This window comes from Schistosoma mansoni, chromosome 1 (assembly GCF_000237925.1).
Source record: "Schistosoma mansoni strain Puerto Rico chromosome 1, complete genome".
Lineage (NCBI taxonomy): Eukaryota > Metazoa > Platyhelminthes > Trematoda > Strigeidida > Schistosomatidae > Schistosoma > Schistosoma mansoni.
The window spans coordinates 517,444-539,325 of record NC_031495.1 but is presented as its reverse complement, the minus strand read 5'-3'; the positions used below and the strand labels follow the sequence as shown (position 1 = coordinate 539,325).

General features: G+C 36.0%; 2 protein-coding genes across 2 annotated transcripts in view; one reads left to right on the top strand and one right to left on the bottom strand.

Moving 5' to 3' along the window:
• Smp_160440 (putative zinc finger protein) overlaps nt 1–13,195 on the bottom strand; it is a gene marked incomplete at its 3' end in the record, with an annotated part of 38,573 nt that extends 25,378 nt beyond the window's left edge. Inside the window, exons 1-8 of the mRNA XM_018792903.1 lie at nt 13,172–13,195; nt 13,060–13,125; nt 10,194–10,284; nt 7,622–7,774; nt 6,672–6,758; nt 4,367–4,453; nt 2,899–2,985; nt 894–980 (exon numbers count right to left, since the gene is read on the bottom strand). Coding sequence (XP_018647469.1) covers nt 894–980; nt 2,899–2,985; nt 4,367–4,453; nt 6,672–6,758; nt 7,622–7,774; nt 10,194–10,284; nt 13,060–13,062 — 595 coding nt within the window. The 5' untranslated portion in view covers nt 13,063–13,125; nt 13,172–13,195. The remainder of the gene's footprint in view (nt 1–893; nt 981–2,898; nt 2,986–4,366; nt 4,454–6,671; nt 6,759–7,621; nt 7,775–10,193; nt 10,285–13,059; nt 13,126–13,171) is intronic.
• A 4,254-nt stretch (nt 13,196–17,449) lies between these two features.
• The window catches only part of Smp_160450 (hypothetical protein), a gene marked incomplete at both ends in the record, with an annotated part of 71,190 nt that continues 66,757 nt past the window's right edge, over nt 17,450–21,882 (top strand). Inside the window, 3 exons of the mRNA XM_018792901.1 lie at nt 17,450–17,530; nt 17,571–17,750; nt 17,796–17,885. Of these exons, the coding sequence (XP_018647467.1) occupies nt 17,450–17,530; nt 17,571–17,750; nt 17,796–17,885 (351 nt within the window). The remainder of the gene's footprint in view (nt 17,531–17,570; nt 17,751–17,795; nt 17,886–21,882) is intronic.

Here is a 21,882-nt window from a genome sequence, read left to right as displayed (position 1 = left end):
AATATGCTCCGATGGTAAAACTTGTTGTTGTTATATTAAACAACGGTTATTTAATAAAATGATTAATCAGCATTTTTCTTTGTTTTTGTCAAATATACTTCAGTCAGTCCATTATAATAAATGAAACAAGGATACGCATCCGCCTCAGTTGTCACATTATATCAGCAGTATGAGGTGAACTTAACAAGATGACTATCGAATGAGTTGAAACAACACTGGTATCAGTGACAATAAAACTAAATATTGGAGAAAATACATTTAGTATTGTTTGTTTGAATTTTCCCATTGATGTTTAGGACTGCAACTGATCAGTCTGTAATTGGCATATGTGCATACTGTGCGTATTGCCTCGATATAGCCTTAATTCACAAGCATAGTAAGCATTGTAGAGACTGACCAGTTGCAGTCCTAAACATCGATGGGAAGATTCAAACAAACAATACTAAAAGTGAATTTAAACTTCACCCCATCACACAAGCAAGTGGCTATCAAGACTAAGTGGCCGAGTGGATAACGCGATGGCGTTTGAAGCGAAAGGTACTGGGTTCGAGTCCCAGAGTGAATATCAACTCTGAGATGCAGGTACATCCAGCTGACGAATCCCAAATAGGACGAAACGCTCGTCAAACTGGATTCCACTGCTAGCCACTATCCATCTTTGCTTACAATGATTGGAGAAAATAGTTCAAAGAGAAGGAATACATTTGCGAAAGAAAACGGTATGAAATAATATTGAAACTCAAGATCTAACATGGAAGATATAGAATGAATCTATCTGCATCCTATCACTTTGTGTCCCCACAATTATTGGTAAAGATACTTGTTCTATCTAATCAAAATAATGATTCATGTTGAATGGAAATAAATTAGTCGTGATTCTAATTTCAACAAACCTTCATGAATTGAAGCACGATGAGTTTTCATTGTGTGCATATGTGAGAAACCGCGACCGCATACATCACAAACAAAAGGTTTTAATGCTAAAATATGAAGAAGTATTGGAAGAGGAAAAAAAAATTATTGATGTGTACCAGTGTACTGATAAGTATGAAACGTATGTGTTACACAAGAAATGGCTTTAAAAAAATAGGTGTTATGTCGAAGTGAGATTGAGAAAAGTTAATTTTGTGAAAGTATCCTTTACATTCTTCATAATTCTTCCCAGTTTACAATTTCTTTCACTTCTATTCTCTCCAACTGGAGCTTCTTAGCGTTCTGCTACCAAGGTTTCCACATCCCATTGGTGTTACATACTACTTATGTCGACAGATATAAGTAGCATATGCCGCACTGTGACTATTAAATACATGGATTATGGTATTTCAGTGTTATCACATTTATAAACTTTCATCTAATGTATTAACTGTCATGATTAGTTTCATCATTCCTAAATTATCATTAATTAATTATTTTCATAGTTGAAATCATGAGTCAATTGAAGCTAGACCACCATGGAAAACGTGGAAGCACTGGACGGCCGTTTCGTCCTATTATAGGACTTCTCAGCAGTGCGCATCCACGATCCCGCAATTCGATGAAAGTTTATAAATGTGATAACACTGAAGTACTATAATACATGTATTTATGGATGTTTCCTTGAGTTCTAGTGGGAAGGAGTGACCAGTGGAGTTCAACCAAGTCTGTTGTAGAGATATCAACTCAATGAAGACAATTGATGAACGGTTGCTCAAACATCGTGGATTGGTTGAAGTTAGACATTAACAACGTTGGATGCCGGCTCAGTGGTCTATCGATTAAGTGCTCTGGCGCGAGACTGGTAGGTCCTGGGTTCGAATTTCGCGAGTGCAGGATCGTGGATGCGCACTGCTGAGGAGTCCCATAATAGGACAAAACGGCCGGTTCTACAGAGACTTAGCGATACAATCGATAAATGGACTTGAATATTCAGCTGTTTCAGATTATTAATCGGCAAAATCACGTGGGCTCTAAGAGCTATAAGAATTATAAATACATAATAATATGAATGATTTAAATAAACTCATTGAGAATAGTTAAAGTAATAATTTCTGTTATAGACACACTAAGACACAAGCTAGTCATTGAAGAAGGGGGTAAATACAGTAAGTTTAAACTTGAGTTTATTAACCGTACGATCGACTATCAACGACTAACAACGTGTGACCAATATAATCTTCGATGAATAATTAGCATTTTTGATGATCAGGTACAACTCTATTTTGTAGAATTGTCAGAAATTTGTTGCAAACTTTTGACTTGATCTCAAAATGTAACTGTAAAAACTATAGGATTTCTCTAAGTTCCTTTTTCATATCCTTCAATAGTTTAATCGAACTAGTAGACTTTGATCCGTATTGAGACAAGAACGCATGAGAGATCCATTACTATAAAGCACATGAACGTTAAACATATTTTTTACGGTTGAATTGTCAGAACTGTTTGTACATGAGGAAAATGATGACAGAAGAAAACGGAGATTTTTTAAAATCCTGGATAGATGGGAAATTAAAGAAAAATGAACAGAATCATTAACAAATGAGAGTATTACTAGAAGTGTGAGGATAGCAACAAATACAAGTTACCCTGTTTTATGAGCACGCATAACACGAAATGAAACTTACAATGAGATAAAAATACTCAGTCAGTCACAGCGTAGAACTTCGTACGTACGTACATCAGTTCGAGCTGCCATACCACATTAGCACAGAGATGAAGTTGTCGATTCAAATCCCATAGTGGTAGAAGTAGTAAGAGTGTAAGCAGTAATCCGAAAGATTAGAGTTTGAAGATGTTATTGAAGGAGTACAATCCAATGAAATAAATTTGGAAAGAGAAAAAGGATAGGGGCATGAGGAATTCAGAGAATTAGAATTTGGTAGAACACAAAGATAAAAATACTACACCGAAAAAGTAACTTACGGCCACTTTTTCCACAATTATGCCGTCTCAATGAACGGGCTTTAGTGAAACGTTTATTACAAATATCACAACTGTACGGTCGTAATCCTGAATAGAAACGAAAAAAGGTATGCCCTATGTATGATTTAAGTAATTAAACGAAGAAAATGTAAATTATCACAAAGGGGTTTTGTGGAGATTTTAGTAATTTTATATAGTTAAGAACACACAATAGGACGAAATGGCCGTCCAGTGCTTCCAGGTTTTCCATGGTGGTCTAGCTTCAACTGACTCATGATCTTAACTATATAGAATGTAAATTAGTCAACACACTAATAGATACGATCATTGAATTGAATATCTCAATCTTAACTGTTTGCTTATCAATTACATGAATATTACAATATCCTTCAGCCAAATGAACTAAAATATTTGATTTTCCTAGGAGATCAATTTACGATCCTATCAATGAATTCAAAAACAATATGAGATAAACAATCTTATGCAACTTCATCACTTCAGCTATAAGCTACATTTACTATACATGGACTGATGATTATACTGTCAACAAGTTAGTGAAGTGAGGTTTTCAACTGAAATTTGCTAGATTTTCTTGATAGTAACTGGATAGTATATACGACGATATTTAACACCATATGCAATGACAATCAACTGCCCATAAGATTGTTGAAGCTTATGCTCCCCAAACAGCAACACAAAAACATGAGAACATTTAGTGTTAGCTGCATCATGGTCTTAATCGGGTGTTACTAGTACACAATAGCTTTTTCGAGTTCACCTAGAAGATTTACTAATCGGAATGCAGATTATAACTCATTTATGTGAGCACACTTATTTCATCTACAGACTGACATTCTAAACTTTGACCACTTACGTGTTTCGTCCGACAACAATTAATTAATGTTGAGCAGTTCGATTTTACACTATTGTGTCACAAGTCTGAAACATGGATTCTAGTTTGAGCAGGCTTTGTGTCAAGAAATCTGGTTCGAAAAAGGAAATGTCAATCTACTAAGTTGTATTACATCAATTGTTTAATAAAACATACCAAGGAAACAAGCTTCACATTATAAGCAGAGATGGATAGTGGCTATCAATGGAATCCAGTTTGACGCGCGTTTCATCCTATTTGGGACTCGTCAGCTGGATGTACCTGCATCTCAGAGTTGATGTTCAATCTGGGACTCGACGATTCCCAAATAGGACGAAACGTGCGTCAAACTGGATTCCACTGCTAGCCACTATCCATCTTTGCTTACCATGCTTGTGAATTAAGGCTATATCGAGGCAATACGCACAGTATGCATATATGCCAATTAGAAACTGACCAGTCGCAGTCCTAACACATCGATGGGAAGATTCAAACAAACAATACCAATCAAACTTCACATTAGCTATAATAAATTTAATACAAATAGATTTATGATGGAAATTTTGTAAAACAATATACATGTGTTTAATAAATTACCTTTATGAACTGTTTCAATATGTTGTTTTAGATGACCATTTTGCGTAAAACAAGCTTTGCATATTTCACAAGCGAATGGTCTACGACCTAAATAATGTGAAATAAAATCAACACTTAATTTCGATAAACGAACCAATAAGAGTGAATATTCAATCAACAACGACTGAAAGTTCGATCTACAACCTATCAGCTTTTTTGCGTAGACAACTAATATCATAATATAGAGTTATCTATCAGATCATCGTAGCTCAATAGCTCCGGTGCTTGAAGCTATGAGCATCGCGTATCAATCTCCATGTGAAAATCAACACGAATGCAGGTATACCAAGTGGATTATATACCATGTGAAACTGAGTTGTGACTGGTTACTGAGCAAAGACAGAGAGCCTGTCTGTAATTTATCATACAAATAACGGTTTTATATTGTAACTCTGATTTCTAGCCTGAGTTACATCGTATTAACTGCTTGTATTTGTGTGAATAAAACCAGTTTCTGATAGATAATCTGGTTCTCAACCGTTAGGTGGAGTTGTTTACCGGTGTATGACGTGATCTAGTCTGCCTAGTTTATCACTCAATCTAATGTCATCGTATTATCGTACTTCGTGTCAGAAGACAAAACCTTCTATTCTTTTACCATTACATCAAAGAACAGAACTTGAAAAGGATGAAACAGGTGTAGTATATTCCATAACTTGATTATGAAACCTTTTGAGATAAACAACATGCACATACATCTAATCAGACTGACATTTGTTTACAACTGAACAGCTTTGAAGTGTTGTTACTTGAACCGACGCACATGTATCAGGCTCTATGTTGCACATAACTTTGAAATGATACAAAACGGGTATTTCGAGTTGTTCAGTTCTTAAAAGTTCTCCGGGAAATGTTAGCACGAAGAAAAACGTCACTAAACTGGAGTTACGAACCAACCAAATGAATGGTTTCGTAGGTATAAATGCCAAGGTTAGAACTTGATAGTTTCAAATAAATTGAGCATTTGGTAGGAAGTTAATAGGAAATATATGTTTTTTGTTATATCCCAATGAGCAGAAAAACTGTATTTTTGACGTTTCGTGACTTAATGTAGGCTACTTCTTCAGAGTAAATAAATAACCTAATTAAATTAACATAATTTAATTTGGTTATTTATTTATTAAGTCACGAAAATACAGTTTTTCTACTCATTGGGATATACAAAAAAGACGTATTTATTATGAAGTGAATGATTATTTATGAATCCCTACTTAGAATAGATTTCCAAAGGTTTTAGATGAACAAAGAGACTAGTAAGGCCAGCTAAGTCACGAATAAGGATTGAGGTCTACCGGTGACATTGTCATGTTATTATAATTTGTTTAAAGTTAGGAAAATGGACAATTACATTCCCAACCAAGGGCGAAATAAAATTAATGTCGTTTTTAGCCAGCACAGTCAGTCGAGCGGTGTTGGAAATATGTAGGCATTTGACACTTCTGGGCTCGACACGCCGCAGAACACCCGTTCTTGAGGCACCTGATGCAGAAACTGGATTGTCAATAGTCTTGGTTACCTAGGAGAGCAGCCACAGAGCAAAAGGGATAACTATTTGAAGATCATCATTTGAGGTCTTTTGCGAGTAGTTCTCGGTGTTAGCACTATACTCCAAAGGCCTTATAGCCAAGTATGAAAACCAAAAAGGGAAGCAGAGGGGAATTTTCAAGGTCTATGTTTTCTGATTCCTCCCTTCCGCTGTGAGGAAGAATCTCCACAGAAGCTGATTTTCTGAAGGACACATTACTGTGATCATACTCCAGTACAGTCGGTAGTAAGAATCTGTCTTCTTAATTCATTCTTTTAGATTCAACGTCCTTTGACTTACATACCTAGGACGATAGGATCTGAATAATAAGTGTTTCAGCCAACATAACTTGATTGGGAAAGTTACGATATGTAAGCCTGGACACCACGTCAAGGTATAAATGTGGTCGGTGGAAAAACATGCGGACTGATGAAATAGCCATGGGCATGATTTTCTCCCTTGATTTTGGTGGTAGTCCTGCAGTAACTTGAGTCATATAGCATGATGATATTATAGCATCTCACCTAAACTTAACTAAATTTTCGTCTAATTCTGTCAAGCCCTTCAACTAACATATTTGACAGTGTTATCCGAAAAGTAGCAACTTATCCATATTTTTATATGATTATTATCATGTCTATGTGCTTGACCACGTGTTACAGCCTACCAACATATCCCTCTTACTAGCTTAAATAGATCGATGAACTATTCACTTTAGAAAAAATCTTTTTCTCAACATACCTTCATGTACTGATAGTTTATGTAGTCTTAATGTTCGAGCCTTTTCCAATCGTTTACCACATTCATCACATTTGAATGGCCTAAGAGCTGAAATATGAAATAATGAATACAACTGAACGATTAAATAGTTATTATCATTAGAGAAAGGAATCACGTAAGTGAAAACAGTAAATTTCACTTATAATACGGAAGTCCATAGTCAGTCAGTCATTTCTAATGTAGAACTTGGCACATATGTGCGTCAGTTCAAGTTATCACACTATATCAGCACAATGAAATGAAATTAACGAGAAAAACACAGAAGTAGTAAAAGTGTTAATAATATCAGTGGAAGTAGAAAAGAATAGACAAACAACATGACTCGAAAAATATGGATTTCCAGGACAGGAAGTTTAAGATGATTTTTAAATACAAGATCTAAGGGGAGACAACGTGTGAATGCATATGTGTTATTATGATCGATTCTGAGTCATATCATGCAATTTCTCTAACCATTACTTATGATAGTCACGCAAATCTCAACTAGGTAGTCTGTACAGCTTAGTCCGACAGTCAGTGATTTTATCAAGCCACTGGTTGCAAGTCTCAGTAGCGTCGTGGTATACCCAGACTTCCATGTTGGGACGTGTAATCTATTACTGAGTGTGACCTTGAATTACTAGATCTAAAATCCATTCCAATAGAACAATCGTATTCATCAGCTGTCTTCCTCTAGAGCTTTAGTGTGGTTCTACGCTTTTCATTTTTTGATCTTATTCGTTTCCTTTAAATTAAACAACAACTTGACTTCTTACTATAGTTAGTGGGGCAGGAAAGAGGAGAATAGTAAGTCTCGTTCAACATATTGAAGTTAGAGTTAGGAAATAGTAGCTTAGCTCATGAACACACCGATTTTGCAACATAACAAATAATAAAATACTTGTAAACGGAAAGATATTTTAGCATCTTACCAATCAAAGTAGCTTCATCCATTGCACTATTTGGTACTCGTTGTTTACGAGGTTTTGGAAGCTCACGTGTAACATTTATAAAATTACAAAGAGGTGATGAACTGGACGTTTCAACTTTATATGAAATCTCATCAGAATGATGATTTGTATGGTCTACAATATTGTGAAAAAGAAATTAATAAATTATATCAACATGAGAAACAAGTCAATAACATTTAATCAGTATTTTCAGCTGAATAGTATCCAGTATAGTATCCAGTAGAAACTTTGTAATGAAGAAAACCTCCCTGACTATCTCCCTGACTATGTAAATAACTTGCAAATTCATTATTTAATTTTGGCGTAAAAGTTCAAATTACGTTAACTTTGTGATAATGTAAAGAGTGTGAAAATGATATTGTCAATAAATTACTATTAACGTCTACTGAAGAACCAATAAAATCAATTCATTTACTTAAACATTGGTACAAGGAGACACCAAATAGATATGCACCACATCATTTGATCTATGTGAAGGCTGGGATACTGCCCGGGTGCCCAGACCGGAACAGGTGGCTTTCTTAGGGGGCCACACCCACAGCCTTCGACCTAAAAGTCTAATCTACAAGGCAGTGGAGCAACGTAAAGAGATGCAGTCCAATGGTAGCCGGTGAACAACAATATGTTCATAAGCCATTTATTTCCTTAGGGTCCTGGAGCCCATCTGCACCATTGGTTTGGAATCAGGATTTTCCAACTCTCCTAGGTGAACTTTCCGTGTCCACCAACCCGGTTAAAGCGCCGGACATCCACATTTCATTCTCTCAATTTCGTAAGCAACACCCCCATTACGAGAAGGCAGTGAGTAGGACTTCTCTTGAGGTGGTTGTATGCACGTGGCCATTTAGGAGCATTTCGAGAGGGAGGGCTGACTCTCCCCACTTCCGGCCGTACCAGGGCATTTGGGGGCCACATACAACCAATCATACAAGATCAGTTAAAGAACTGTCCTATGGTGAAACGAAGCCTAAAGGTCTTAACTTTTGACTTTAGTAATTAGTAATATAAACCGTAATCTTAAGTGACTGCTGCCTTTAATTGACGTTATCAGTTACGCTGTCCCGTAGAAAACTTCGAGAAATCCATTTCGAAGCAAGTTTCCCAATTGAATGTAAACGATTATCGCAAACTGCATTTTATGGAGAAATTCGTACAGCTTGAGGATTACTATTGTCATGCAAGCTGATGATCGAGAAAAGTCAATTGATTGACAGTTATTAATTGTTGAAGATCATGTTTAAAATGACACAACAGAACCTCACTCATTGACTGATAACTGTTAGGGAACTACAGAGATAATACGTTGATCGGTGCGTTTATCAGAATGAGCTAATGCTCACCATCAACTAAACGAAGTTCCCAATAATTTGAAAGACAACCAATCTCATAACCAAACATCAACCTAACACATATGGAGATGTCTCATGCTGTAATGAGATCTCGCAACTAAACTTATCAATAACCACTAGGTAGTCAAATGGAAGATAACTGATAGTTTTTCCTATACTGAATGAAGTTGAGATCGAATCAGTCTGCCAGAATGTCTTCTTAGCACGATTATCATACATGACTTCATATAGTATATTTGAAGGGTTACAGAATAAAAGAAATGAGTATCAATACTCCACGAATTTATATCGTTGTCTGACTAACGATAAGAGTTGCTCTTAACGATGACTTCATATTAGCGGTACATACTTATAGAGCCCTCCTGGTGTTTACTTCTATCTTCCTCTTTTTAGTCGACCACTGATCATTTTCCGGAGTCGTAGCACTTAGTTCTGTGTTCATCTACTGTGGTGTTCAATATTTATTGATTGAGGTATGTGATCTGTGTCTGAAACATGACATTGATCCATAGATTCGTTAATTCTTGATCTCAGTGATATAAAAAGGTGCAGGATTTATCAGTGACGTCAGCAAGTAATGTTTCGGAAGTTGCTGCTAAATTTGTAACAGTATATTAATCTGTATCTACCGTCAGTTTATTTCTACCTACTTTCTTTTGATTTTCGTTACTTCTATCACACACTACAGTTGACTTAATTCGTATCAATCTTGCACTTTCAATGTTATTGATTTTCTCACAGAAAGGCAATGAGAAATACGACTACTTAAAGAGTTTTATGTATAAATTTAACTTAGTTTCTACTTTATTTCGTCTGCTTTTGATTATACGAGTTCAAAAAATTGATTGCTTTTTGGAAATATGAATAAAGGACTAGGAGATTGAGAGATTTGAATCACTAAACTCAATTATCAAATAAGTTCCATCGGAAAGAAAATGAAGACAATATGAAACAAGTTGCTTTCTAGTAACTAAACTTCAATCTTACAGAAGACAGTAGACAAATAAATTCAATGAATAATGCATATTCAGCTACTTGGTCAGAAGTCAGCTTCCTAAAATATCTAATAAATCAGCTATCTAAACTTGGTCTACTGTTTTTGTTTTCAAGATCCGGACTTAATATTATTGGGTAAAATAAAGCAAGATGATGCGATAAGATAATAATACTTAGGACTGACATACCATCTGAATTACTATTAGAGGTTGTAGGATAATTATCCTCTGGAGAGTATGACATATATCTATCACTTGTTTCAGATTCCTCAGACATCGCCTAGAAAACAAAAATAAATCAGAAAGTGACACAATGGCAAAATAGTTGATCTTCCTTAAAAAGTATATATATTATAGGTTCAATTCGCTAAAGATTGTAGGAATGAAAGTAGTATTAATAAAAAATGAGGAAGTATAGAAATAAACAGGAAAGAATGACCTATCTACCATGTATAAATTAATGCATCTGGCTTGTGAATTACAGTTTGTATGAGGCCTAATGATATTACCTGACTGAACAAACAGATATAGGTAAGGAGATCTACTGCTGGTTGAAAGCCTAATCTTTTGATTGTTAATCTAAAGCTCATACAGTCAAATAAAATAAGCGAAATGAATATGGGCCAAATGTGGGGATTAAATACTGGAGAGCAGTAAAAGTATTTAAGAATAATTAAAAGACAGAGACTGAAGGCGTTTGTACCAATGCGACCCACTCTGAACCCTATTACTTTAAAAAAAATCAACTATGGACTTTTGTCATTCGCAGGATCCCACTGATTGTAGTTAAACGTTAACACGAGTGGGAAACAAAGTACAGGGCAGTATAGACGTATTTTATGATTCAGCAAAAATGTGAAGGCGGAGTGCTTGAACATCTAAGCTACCTGTTCCTGTCATCTAGATATTTTAGCAAGTTATCTAAGTTTGTTTGTTTTAATATATCATTATGGCTGTTAATCAAATAAGCTATTCAGGTGCGTTTCCGAAAAGTGTACAAATTCTCGTTGTACAAGTCACAAAGACCCAATCAGAGATATCGTGGTTGCTGACAATATGCAGCGAAAATAAATGTACATTATTCAAATGTCGATTGACTGGACTGCTAACTTTTAGCTGGCGATCAGTCAGTAATTGTCGTCAGGATCGATCAAGAAGTAAGAAACGGAAACTTGTTGAAATACATTGTGCTGAGAATTCTATATTGTACCAAAAATATAAGCTTGAATAAAGCTAATGATAATAATAATAAAGGTTTATTCAGTACGTAGTTGTTGATGTATGAAAAACCATACTAGTACACGAGTTGAATAAGGCGGTTAATCGAATGGAAAAAGTAATTGAAATGATCACTGGAAAAAATTAACCTATTGCCAGGTACTTGCGCATGAACCACACCAAATGTGAGAGATAGTGATATTAGCCGGTAGGTGGAGCGCGGTTCACACCTAGGAGCGCCTGAAAGTCAAGTGTTGTGACCACTAAACCACCATCTCATAACTCCCCATAAATATTAGCATGGTATTATTACTCATGGAGTTATTGACCACCGATCAGAATTCCTGGTTGAGATATGAGAAATAAACCTAACTTACGGTAAAAAGAACATTAGGTGACATGAACCAAAATGGGTTGTAGTGGCGTACAAAAATTATTTGTCTTTCACTAGACCTTACGTTTTATCTTTATTTTATACTTCCTATTCCTCAACTTGATTTATTTCTTCTGGACAATATTCTTAACATGGTTCACAATCGATCACAACAGAATAGGTGTGTTCATTTCATATTCTACCCTAGAACTTGGAATCCGATATTTGTTTATAAAAACATTTACACTTTGTCTTGTCGAACAGTATTCTCAATATTCAGTATTTTCTACAATCACAGACACTACATTACTCCTATCTCTTGCAATTCATCTTGTTATGTGCATCTTGTGTTAACATGTTATGACAACTTGACGCAAGGTGCATTTGTACCAGGATCTACACTGAACATAAGTGATTGAACTACGTTTTCCATCAAAGGTTCTGCTATCATAACCACTACTAACAAACACCATTAACAAATACTGCTAACAAACAGAAGTGGAGGAGCTCAAACATATCACCAGACAAAAGATGATCGAGTGTTTTAGCTACTGAGCCATGGCTTCAATTATCAAGAGAATAATAATCACTGGATTGGTGTAACAAGTAAATTGAGTGATTTGGGCATAACTACATCCAAAAATGGTCCACCTAAACTCATGAGTTTTGACGAGAAGTAAGATACAGCTATTGAGATAAAATCTGAACATAATGGGGGTCCCATTATTTGACGACTTATCACACTGAGTAAAGGCTATCTATAAAAACGAATAAATAGAATTTTAGCCATTCAAAATGCGCTAGAAATTCCAGTGACGTTTAAGTGGACACTACTAAAACTTTTTGTCCTGAAACACACCGAACTTCAGAAACCTAGTTAGGACTATGATTTACGTGATACAATTTTAACGCTGCTTGTTTTATAGCTGCAACTACCCTGTATCTGAACCAACGTTTTAGGTGTCATTTGGTCCCTCAATTAGGGGATTGGTCAAGCAACAATAATTAGTTAATTTGTGGACACATTCGCTGATGCCGGATTCAAACCAGTGTGCTAATTATATTTTCTACACATCCTTGCATCTACATAAGTAACAGATTAGGGAGTCCTTGTCGTCCCATGCAACATAAAATTGATAACCTGGTAAAATTTGCACGTAATTTCGACCAGCCAATAACATCCAGCTTACGATGAGCAATACTAGCGCACAATCAATGGCTTATAACCGAGTACTGGTTAATATGCTAGGCTGTGGACAGAATCCAATCAGTGAGTCCTAATAATATGTTAAAGTTGTTGTAAATTCACTCCTGGATCTGTTACGATTACTTAATTCAAAAATCATATTAACCCTCAGCACAACACGCCCTCTTTTAAGCAACATATAAAGAGCCATAGGCTTCCACAAAATACAAAGATAAAACTATAGTTTTGCTGCACGAGTTAACAAAAAACTAACGAACCATTTACTGCGAACTATTTACGGAATGCAGATGATTCCCAAACAAACAGTCATGAGTTACGATAAACTATTACCGTCACAATCAGACGGGTTGAAGAAATGAATGAACAAACCCAGAAAAATTTCAATAGAACTTGTATCAACACGCACAAAAATCAAACGGGAAAAACACCCAAGGACGGTTGATGTCCTTCAAACGATGTTCATATATCATTTTATCTATTTGGAAAATTTAGACAAATATTCGTGGTATTTAGTTTCTTAAGAGTTCTTTGATGTGTATTATCTCAAATTTGATTATTTACAAATAGCTCTTCTCAACAACACCAAATTTTAGTTTATGATGATGACAATTCTGAATCAGCTTCAGATTTGTGTGGTAAGGACAGAAAGCCTACAGCCTTTTTAATTCCTTTTCTAGTGTGCTTCTGTGAGTACCCAGTCTCCTCTTGAATGAGTTAATTGAAGGTACGGACACCACTCCTACGGGCAGCAGGTTCCAAGTATTGATGACTCAGCGTGAAAACCTGTATGCCGCGGGTATTTTATTCGTCCTTAGCTTTTCTACTAGCCTGCTATGTCCTCTGAGATGTCTTGATCTAGTTGGAAAAAAAGAGAGAATAAGTTAAGTTCAAAATCATTTATATCCCCTTAGTCTACGATAGGACTGAGTAAAGAGGTCTAGGTTCTCAAGCCGCTATTTGTATGGTAAACCCCGGAGTTCTGGAATTACAAGGGTAGCTCCCCTCTGTACTTTTTCTAGGATATTCGAGTCATCTTTTAAACAGGGTGTTTTCAGCCGGAACGCAGTTCTCAAACTTAGTTCTCACTAAGGTTGTGTATACTGTAATCAACAAGGTAGTATCTAACTTAGCGAATGTCCGTTTTAAAGCCCAAAGGGTTCTAAACCCCTTATCTGCGACCTACTGGCAATGGACCATCGTCTTTAGATCAAGATTCACTGTCACCCCTAGATTCTTATGGGAACGACCACGGGTACTGGCATTTCCCCTATGCTGTACCTATTAACCTTTGTATCCCCAAAGTGCATGTAGACACACTTTGCCGCGTTGATAGGCATCAGCCACTATTCCGATCAGTTAATCACATTATTTAAATCTGTCTGAAGAGCACATGTGTCTGCGTCTCCGTCGTCAGCGTATAATGACATTTGTGATTGTAGTATACTTGGGGGATCATTTACATACAGTATAAAAAGTAAATGACCTAGGACGGAACCTTGAGGACTCCACTAAGTACTGGTCTCCAGGTGGAGCACTTGAAATTCATTCTTACTTTCTATCTACGACTAACTAGGAAATCCTCAAGCCATTTTGAAAGAGGTCCGGCAATACCTAGATTTTCTGACCTCAATAGCAGTTTATTTGTTGGCACCTTGTCAAAAGCCTTACTGAAGTCAACGCAGACAGCATCCACTGAGTTTTCGTTGTCCAGCGCGTTTATCCGAAATTCCCTTCTGATGAGGAGGTTCATTGTAGGAGATAACCTTTTCCAAAATCATGTTGTTCTCTGTTTAACAGGTAATTGGTTTCCATAAAAGCCATTATGGTCTGTTTGACTATACTTTCTAATATTTTAACTATAACACTAGTGAGGTCTGTAGTTTGAAAGAAATTTTCTTGGTCCTGTTTTATGTATGGGAGTGGCGATTGCGCCTTTCCAGTCCATAGGTAACATACATTGATTAAGTGACATATTGAACGTCACTGTCAGTGGGGCCGCGATTTATTGTGCAATATGTCTCAAGATTTTGGGGTGTATTTCATCTGGTCCTGTTGACTTTTACGTGTCAAAGGTGCTAAGAGCCTTAAGTACGTCAGCTTGATCGAAGTCCATGGTGAGCAGGTGGTTTGATGGATGCAGTCACAAAAGGGTTCAGTTTTTCCCTGAAGACTTTCATCTATGATGATTATACTGATTGTTTTGATATTCTAGTCGTTTATTCGATATCCAATATCTTTGTATAGAGTTAATATTAACTGACTGATTTCTTTGCGTTTTCCTCCTGATGTTAAGCTACAGCTCAAGTTGACTGGTGTCGTTCGGTTTGGATGGTCTAACTTACCTGCTGCACTAATCCTAGTGAAGTTGGCAGTAAATACATTTTCAGTATAAATGTACTTGTTCTCCATAAATTAAATCACTAGCTATCCTGTTAAAAGACAGTTGACTGGCTGGTCACAATATCCAAGGTTTGAGACTTGCGACATAAATAAACAGTGAAACAGCGGTGGAGGCAAATAAGTCGATAAACTTGTTAATTTAATAATTAGGTAAGAATATAAATTAGTAAAAAGTATGAAAATATCAGATGAACGGAGATATTAAGAGATAAGGTCATCTAGTGTGATACGTGTAATAATGAACGATCAGAACAGATAAGCTGTGGCATATGGTGTAAATGTAGCAATACATAATAAATACATTTCCCAGTGCAGGTATGTGATTAACAGGTAATCCATGTGAAAGAAGATAAACTAGGTATATGCACAGTTATTTAGTCTCCCGCCAAAATTATCAAAGAGTTGTGGTCATATAGTTCTGAAGAGCTTTCCGGATAAAGGAGACCAGTAGTGATAAAATGTGTTGTGTTGCCTTTGTATTAGGTCTTTGACGTGTAGTTCGTCACAGATCTCTTCGTGAAGTAGTGTATTAAGGTTTGAATATGGTATATTTATTGGGAAGAGACAAGAGCGCATCGCACGTTTTAGATTATTATCAGTTCATGTCTCATTCTCCTATAATCCTTTGACTTACGGCCCACTTTATTGCTAGCCCCTGTATCTGTTCTGGGAGATCCATATCTACTATAAAAATAGCTGCTACAACTGCATTGTGGATTTCGAAATGTGGCCAGATGCAGTTTTTAGATGGTGATGGGAAGATTCTAAGAGTCGATGTGCCTTGTCTCGAATTTATAGGAGTGATTTTTCACCCAATCCCCTGGACAGTTGTTGCTGATGTTGTAGCTTCCCATGATCAATGGACTTAGGTCACTCTTCTCAGAGATCTTAGATGGGTAATAACTGTAACGAAAGTAGTCGGCATGATGATCAGCACAATCAAACATTTATACCAAACCGAGTATACTTAATTTAGTCAGTTTGAACTATGGGGTAAATCACTGTTATAAGCCTGTAGTTGTCAAGGTAACACTCATACCAGGCGGTCACGTGCATTGCAATTATCTTATGGTCATATCAGCAGCATCTACCTCGTTTTCATGTTCTTTTGGAAGCGTGTACATTTCAGTTTGTACAGACTGATAATTTAAAAAAAGTACATACAGACTCATGGTTCACCACGAAGACTTAGGCATTTATCCGTTACATGGTACGCAATAGACTAATTTTATGAATCACCAGAGCTGTTTATACATTGCATTTGCAACACTTCTCTATATATTTGCAATACTCAGCTCCACATATTCACCTAAGCCTTTTGACGGTGACATAGAAGATTACTTCAGGTTTATCACGGAATCAAAAGTTAAATTTATGGATGAAAAGTTGTAAGACGATGGGAGACTTACGTCAGCCATTCAGCTACAAGTTAGAACCAGGCATATATAGGCGTCAGTCCAAGTTGCCACACATCATTAGCACAAAAATATAAATGTAGATAATAAACGATGATGATCTCTATCGAATGATTGGAGGCCTACCCCAGTTAGACGTAATTGGTGTGACGAAACAGCCAACTTCAAAGCCGCACCTCGTGGTCAGTGTCCAAAGTGGATTACACCTCCGACGTATCAAAGTACTATGGCTGCTTTGAAGACTGTATCACACAAAGGGTGTGATTACGTAAATATATTAGTAAGAATAAGTAGAGAGATGTTAGTGAAACCACCACCGCATGGGCCAGTCCATGCTGTGCGATTAATTGATGCGTGTTTGTTGTCCTTGACTTTGACACGGATGATCTGTTCGATATTCAGTAACCCAACTGCCGGATGATTTGGCTAAGCCTCAGTGACGCTTCAGTAGCCCTACATACTTATTGAAATAACCGTCTTCTCTTAGTTCTTCCGCACTGAAACCTTTCTTAATTATCACCTACCTCCTACATGGTAATGCAATAGCTGCTTCTTTCATAAACTCTACTGCTCATGGACAAAAGCATTCACACAGACTACATCTCCTATAAACCCACAGATTACTACCAAACTAAGTAGAACTAGTACAATCAAGTTGATAGGCTATCGCATCACTTAAGTACTGAAGCCGTATCAAAATAACAACAAGCATAGAATGAGAAATTATTTGGTTATACAAGCGGGTAATGGAGGCATTGGATATTCAAATGGCCTTGAGACGAGATGTGAGGTACTTGGATTGGCCGTTGTTATAGTGACACATGAGCCAGTTATGAATGAAGACGAATCTCCGAAATCAAAAGACATATTCATCAGCGAGATAGATTGTTTTGTTGGCAAAAATATTGGAAAGGTTAGTCTCTGTATCTCTCTTAATTGATAAAATAATGCAGTACTTAGCAACACAGATCCCTGGATCTGGAATAGAAGATGAGAAACAGGATGCAGATTTATCAAGAGAGAAGTGGGAACCAGGTGGACCTTCTTCACCTAAGAGAAACTGTTTCATAATAAATGGGACACTACGCCATTCTGACTCAAACAAACCTCCATTCGCAAGGGATATTTTAGATGTAATCTACCATTAACTGAAGTCTATTAAAAACGCTTGTCTATAGTATGATGATCGTAGCAAATTTTTGGAGCACGTGGAAACTTTTGACGTTGTTATATACGACATCACCATCAATCCTGAACAAATTGAGGAAGTATTATGGCTTAGTGAGTGTCTGGAGAAGAAGTCAGATCAATTGTTTCCAAGAAGATATTTATTCTGGTGACAAATTTGATGAGTTGGGTATCAACTAAGCCAAATGATCCGGTTAGTATGACATTTGTCACCAAGTATATCAATATACTTAACTCATACTTTGGATCATAAACGTATGTTTATTTAAAGAAAAGTGGGCAATTGATTATTCACTTTGTGGAAAAAGACAGATCGTTGTTAATTTTGGGGAGGGTGACAGGGTTTAGTTTTAGATATTTCCCCCCTATATTCACACCGACCTCCCCTATGAATTTTCTTCAAAGTTCGCCTTTATTTTACTCCTTTTTTCCGTGGCACTTAGGATTTAACTAAAGAGGGACCCTTTGAAGCTATAAGGATCAATTTAAAACAAACTGAATTGTCAAAATGGAAAAAGCATGTCCTGTAGACTGCACTATTTTGATTATAAGGATCAACCTGTTTCATTAGATAATTTCTGTGATTTTTCTCTTAGCTTTTATTACATGCTCAGGAATTTTATGTTCTTGATACTTAAATGTCGTATGACCATTTAACTCGTGAAATTAAACACTGCTAATTAATTGGACTGATTTATATAGGCTCTAATCAGCTTATATACCAATGAGTCAGTGAGTTATATGCAACGAAGAATTCGACATATATGCGTCGGTTTAAGTCGTCACACTATATAAACATAGGAAGATAAATTTCTCAAGACTAATCCCATAGTAGTAAAATCAGTAACAGTTTCAGTAGTAGCTGGAAAGACAGAGTAAAAAGAGGTTTCGAGATTCAGAAACTAACGAACGTTATCTCCAGAAGAATGTTAATGATGGATTTGAATAAAAATGAAGGAAGTGGACATTCCTAACGATATCAGCGAAGAATGGTCAACGAATGCCATGATAGGATAATTAACATCCCAATAAAAACAAAGACAGGGTTTGGTAACCGTAATGAAAAAAGACTATATTAGTCCACTGAGTAGTGGTTTTAATGAAGCGCTTGCTAGTTTGAAAACTGTAATCAAGGTATTGAACATAAGTGCTAAAGAATTATAAAAAGAGTAGTCATGTAATTTCCCGAGTGTTGAACGTCAAGTTTTACTGTGCATTAAAAATCACTAGAAAGTTTTAAATAAGTTCAGTGTTTTTGTTACATTGATTTTCTCTAACTCGTTGACTGAAAACAAGTGAATAGAATAAGGATTGTAATAGAAAAGCTTCTGAATGTATATTTGAGCTATTGAATTGATTGGTGCACACAATAATAACAAACGAAAACAAAACACCATACCACTGAATGGACACAACTGACCTGAGATAACAATATTATTGGATTAACACCGGAATTAAGCCTCCTAGTAACGAAGACTCTTCAATATGGGAAGAATCTCAATCAATATATTATAATCTGTAAACGCAGTATTGTTTTAACATAAGGTGGATCTGATCCGTCATGTGAACTACAGGGTTTTCGTTATTTCATAGTTTGCTCTAACTCCGTTTCGTTCTACGTACTCTTGGAGTTCTAGTTTGGCACGATGGCGGTACTGTAAATTACAGTATCAATCCATGATATTTCCTCCAAACCACCACATAGTAATAAATTGCCCCGTTTTAGTACACTTTTATTGATATTCATAGGGAAATTATCAAATTGTGTCGTATTAGTTATAAGCTTATATTCCTTTCGCTTACCCTCTCCAAATGTAATATTATTCATCGTTCTGAAGTGATTAAGGATCTGATTTTCTCACTAAACGGATGAGTTAAACTGATGTCAATATAGTGATTAGTGTTTTGGTTTACGGCATACAGTTAGACTTAGAATTCCACCAAACAAAACAAAAATGACCGCTCGTTTCTATTTTCTTCAGTGAATTTAATGTGGGATAAGTGTGTATTGACCAATTTAGAAAACGTTCTTAGGAATGTCTTTTCCAAAGTGAACCCAATACCTACCATGTTCTGTCGTCTGAGTTCCAGAAATCCACCACCCACTTCTAACTCTAACCACTTATCAACCTTCAAAGACCACCTGTTAATTTTATTGATCACAATTTGTCATGATTAGTAACTTGATAAAACCACCACGTCACATATCATCAGAAACTATGAGTGTTCATTTAAAGACACCGTAATAAGTTGAGTGGTTTTTTGTAAAGATGTGATCAAACCAAACATTAGTGTTTTATCAAAAACTATAATTAAATGTTCAGCATTTCTCTCAACCTCATTGATTTTTCAGTTGGTGATGCTCCATTCATAATGAAAGCAACCTTCAAATTTGAAGTGATATAACAATATATGTTTATCTGCCATTCGAAGTTTAGATATGCGAACTTTCAGTTTGCTATGTACTGCATTAAGAATATGAATTTCATTCTATAAAAGTATAAGACCTCTTTAGGTTGTTAATGATCTATCGGCATCCTTTTATGACCAGTCGAGTAGAAGACCTATAAAAAACTAGGAGAGACCAAACCAAGCGACACTAGTCCATAAAACCACCAACTATTGTTCTAAGTCATCCTGAAAGGTTGAAGTCCACCAACTCATGATGATCTAAGGTCAAGACCGTTGACTCAAAATTGGTTGTAGTGTCATATGCACGTATCCTTTGTCTTCAAAATCATGATTCATGCTCCTTATTATTTGAATTCCTCCATTATTTTTCAAACTACAATTTACACGTTTTCTTCTTTTTTTTGCTATAATCAATGATAATATTACATGGACCCCTAAGGTTTTTTATACTAATTTTCCGTCTCTGTTTTGACTTTTTTTCGATCCATATTCGTACCAAATTCTACGTTTATTATGACTGAATTTGTAGTCACATTAACCAATATTCAGAGAAGAATAAACAACATAAGTGAATTTAAGCTTGTATAAGTTAATTCATCTCCATTTTCGACTCCAATATATGTTGTCCCGTTAAATGAGTATATTATTAGGCCACTTCTCCTAATAGTGCCGTGAGTTCACTTTAGAATATTCAAAAGTAAGAACACTAGTTGTTGGGTGAGTGTATTGTTAATAAATAATAAAATCCATAAGCACGAAAGATGCAAACAAACTATGGAATGTAATAAGTAAAAAATTGAAATATGTAATTTATTTTATGAGCGTTAATCAATTATGGGTAAGTTATGGATTACCTGTTTTAACAAACAATGAGAAGTTAGATAAAGATTGAGGTGAAGGCATGCGTCCTGTCAGACTCACACATACTTTTCCAGTGACACGAGATCTGACTCGAGGTAGATTGGACGAATGATTGCTGTCGAAATATACATCCTGCCAATCCTCGTATATAATCATCGACTTAGTTTGTATTAGTGAATAACGGAATGAGGTTTGATTACATTTATTTCGTATAACCATTGACCTGGACAGACGATCGAAGGAACGAAGCGAAAGAAGGAGAAGAGCAGATAGTGAAGCGAAACGAAATGATTCGCAATGAAGAAAGCGTGTGAGCCAACTCGACTTCATCAAACTTGAATCGATATCTATAGCCAGATAAAAATAATTTACAGACATGTGATGAATAGGGTAAGTAGTATACGCACACATGAACATAGAAAAACAATCAGGATTAATAAGCAAATAAGTGATAGGGTAAAATGTGGCTTGAGAAGAATGAATAGATTGGTCTGCTCAGTGGCTAGAATAACCTAAGTGGGCTTGATAATTGTATCAGCTCCTATACTTTTACTTAATGGATTCACTGTCCAAGTGACAGCAAGTAGACAAACAATAAGCTACCTATATCCTTTATACAAAAGTAACATGAATATTTTTCTAATTCGACAAATTATGATCGTATTGTTTGTCGTAAATATACCATTCATACAATGGTGTATTGTGAGAGATTTATAAATCCCTAGAGTATTTTTCGAACGATTATAACTATTTTTAATAGTTGAGATCATGAACCAATTGAAGCTAGACCACCATGGAAAACCT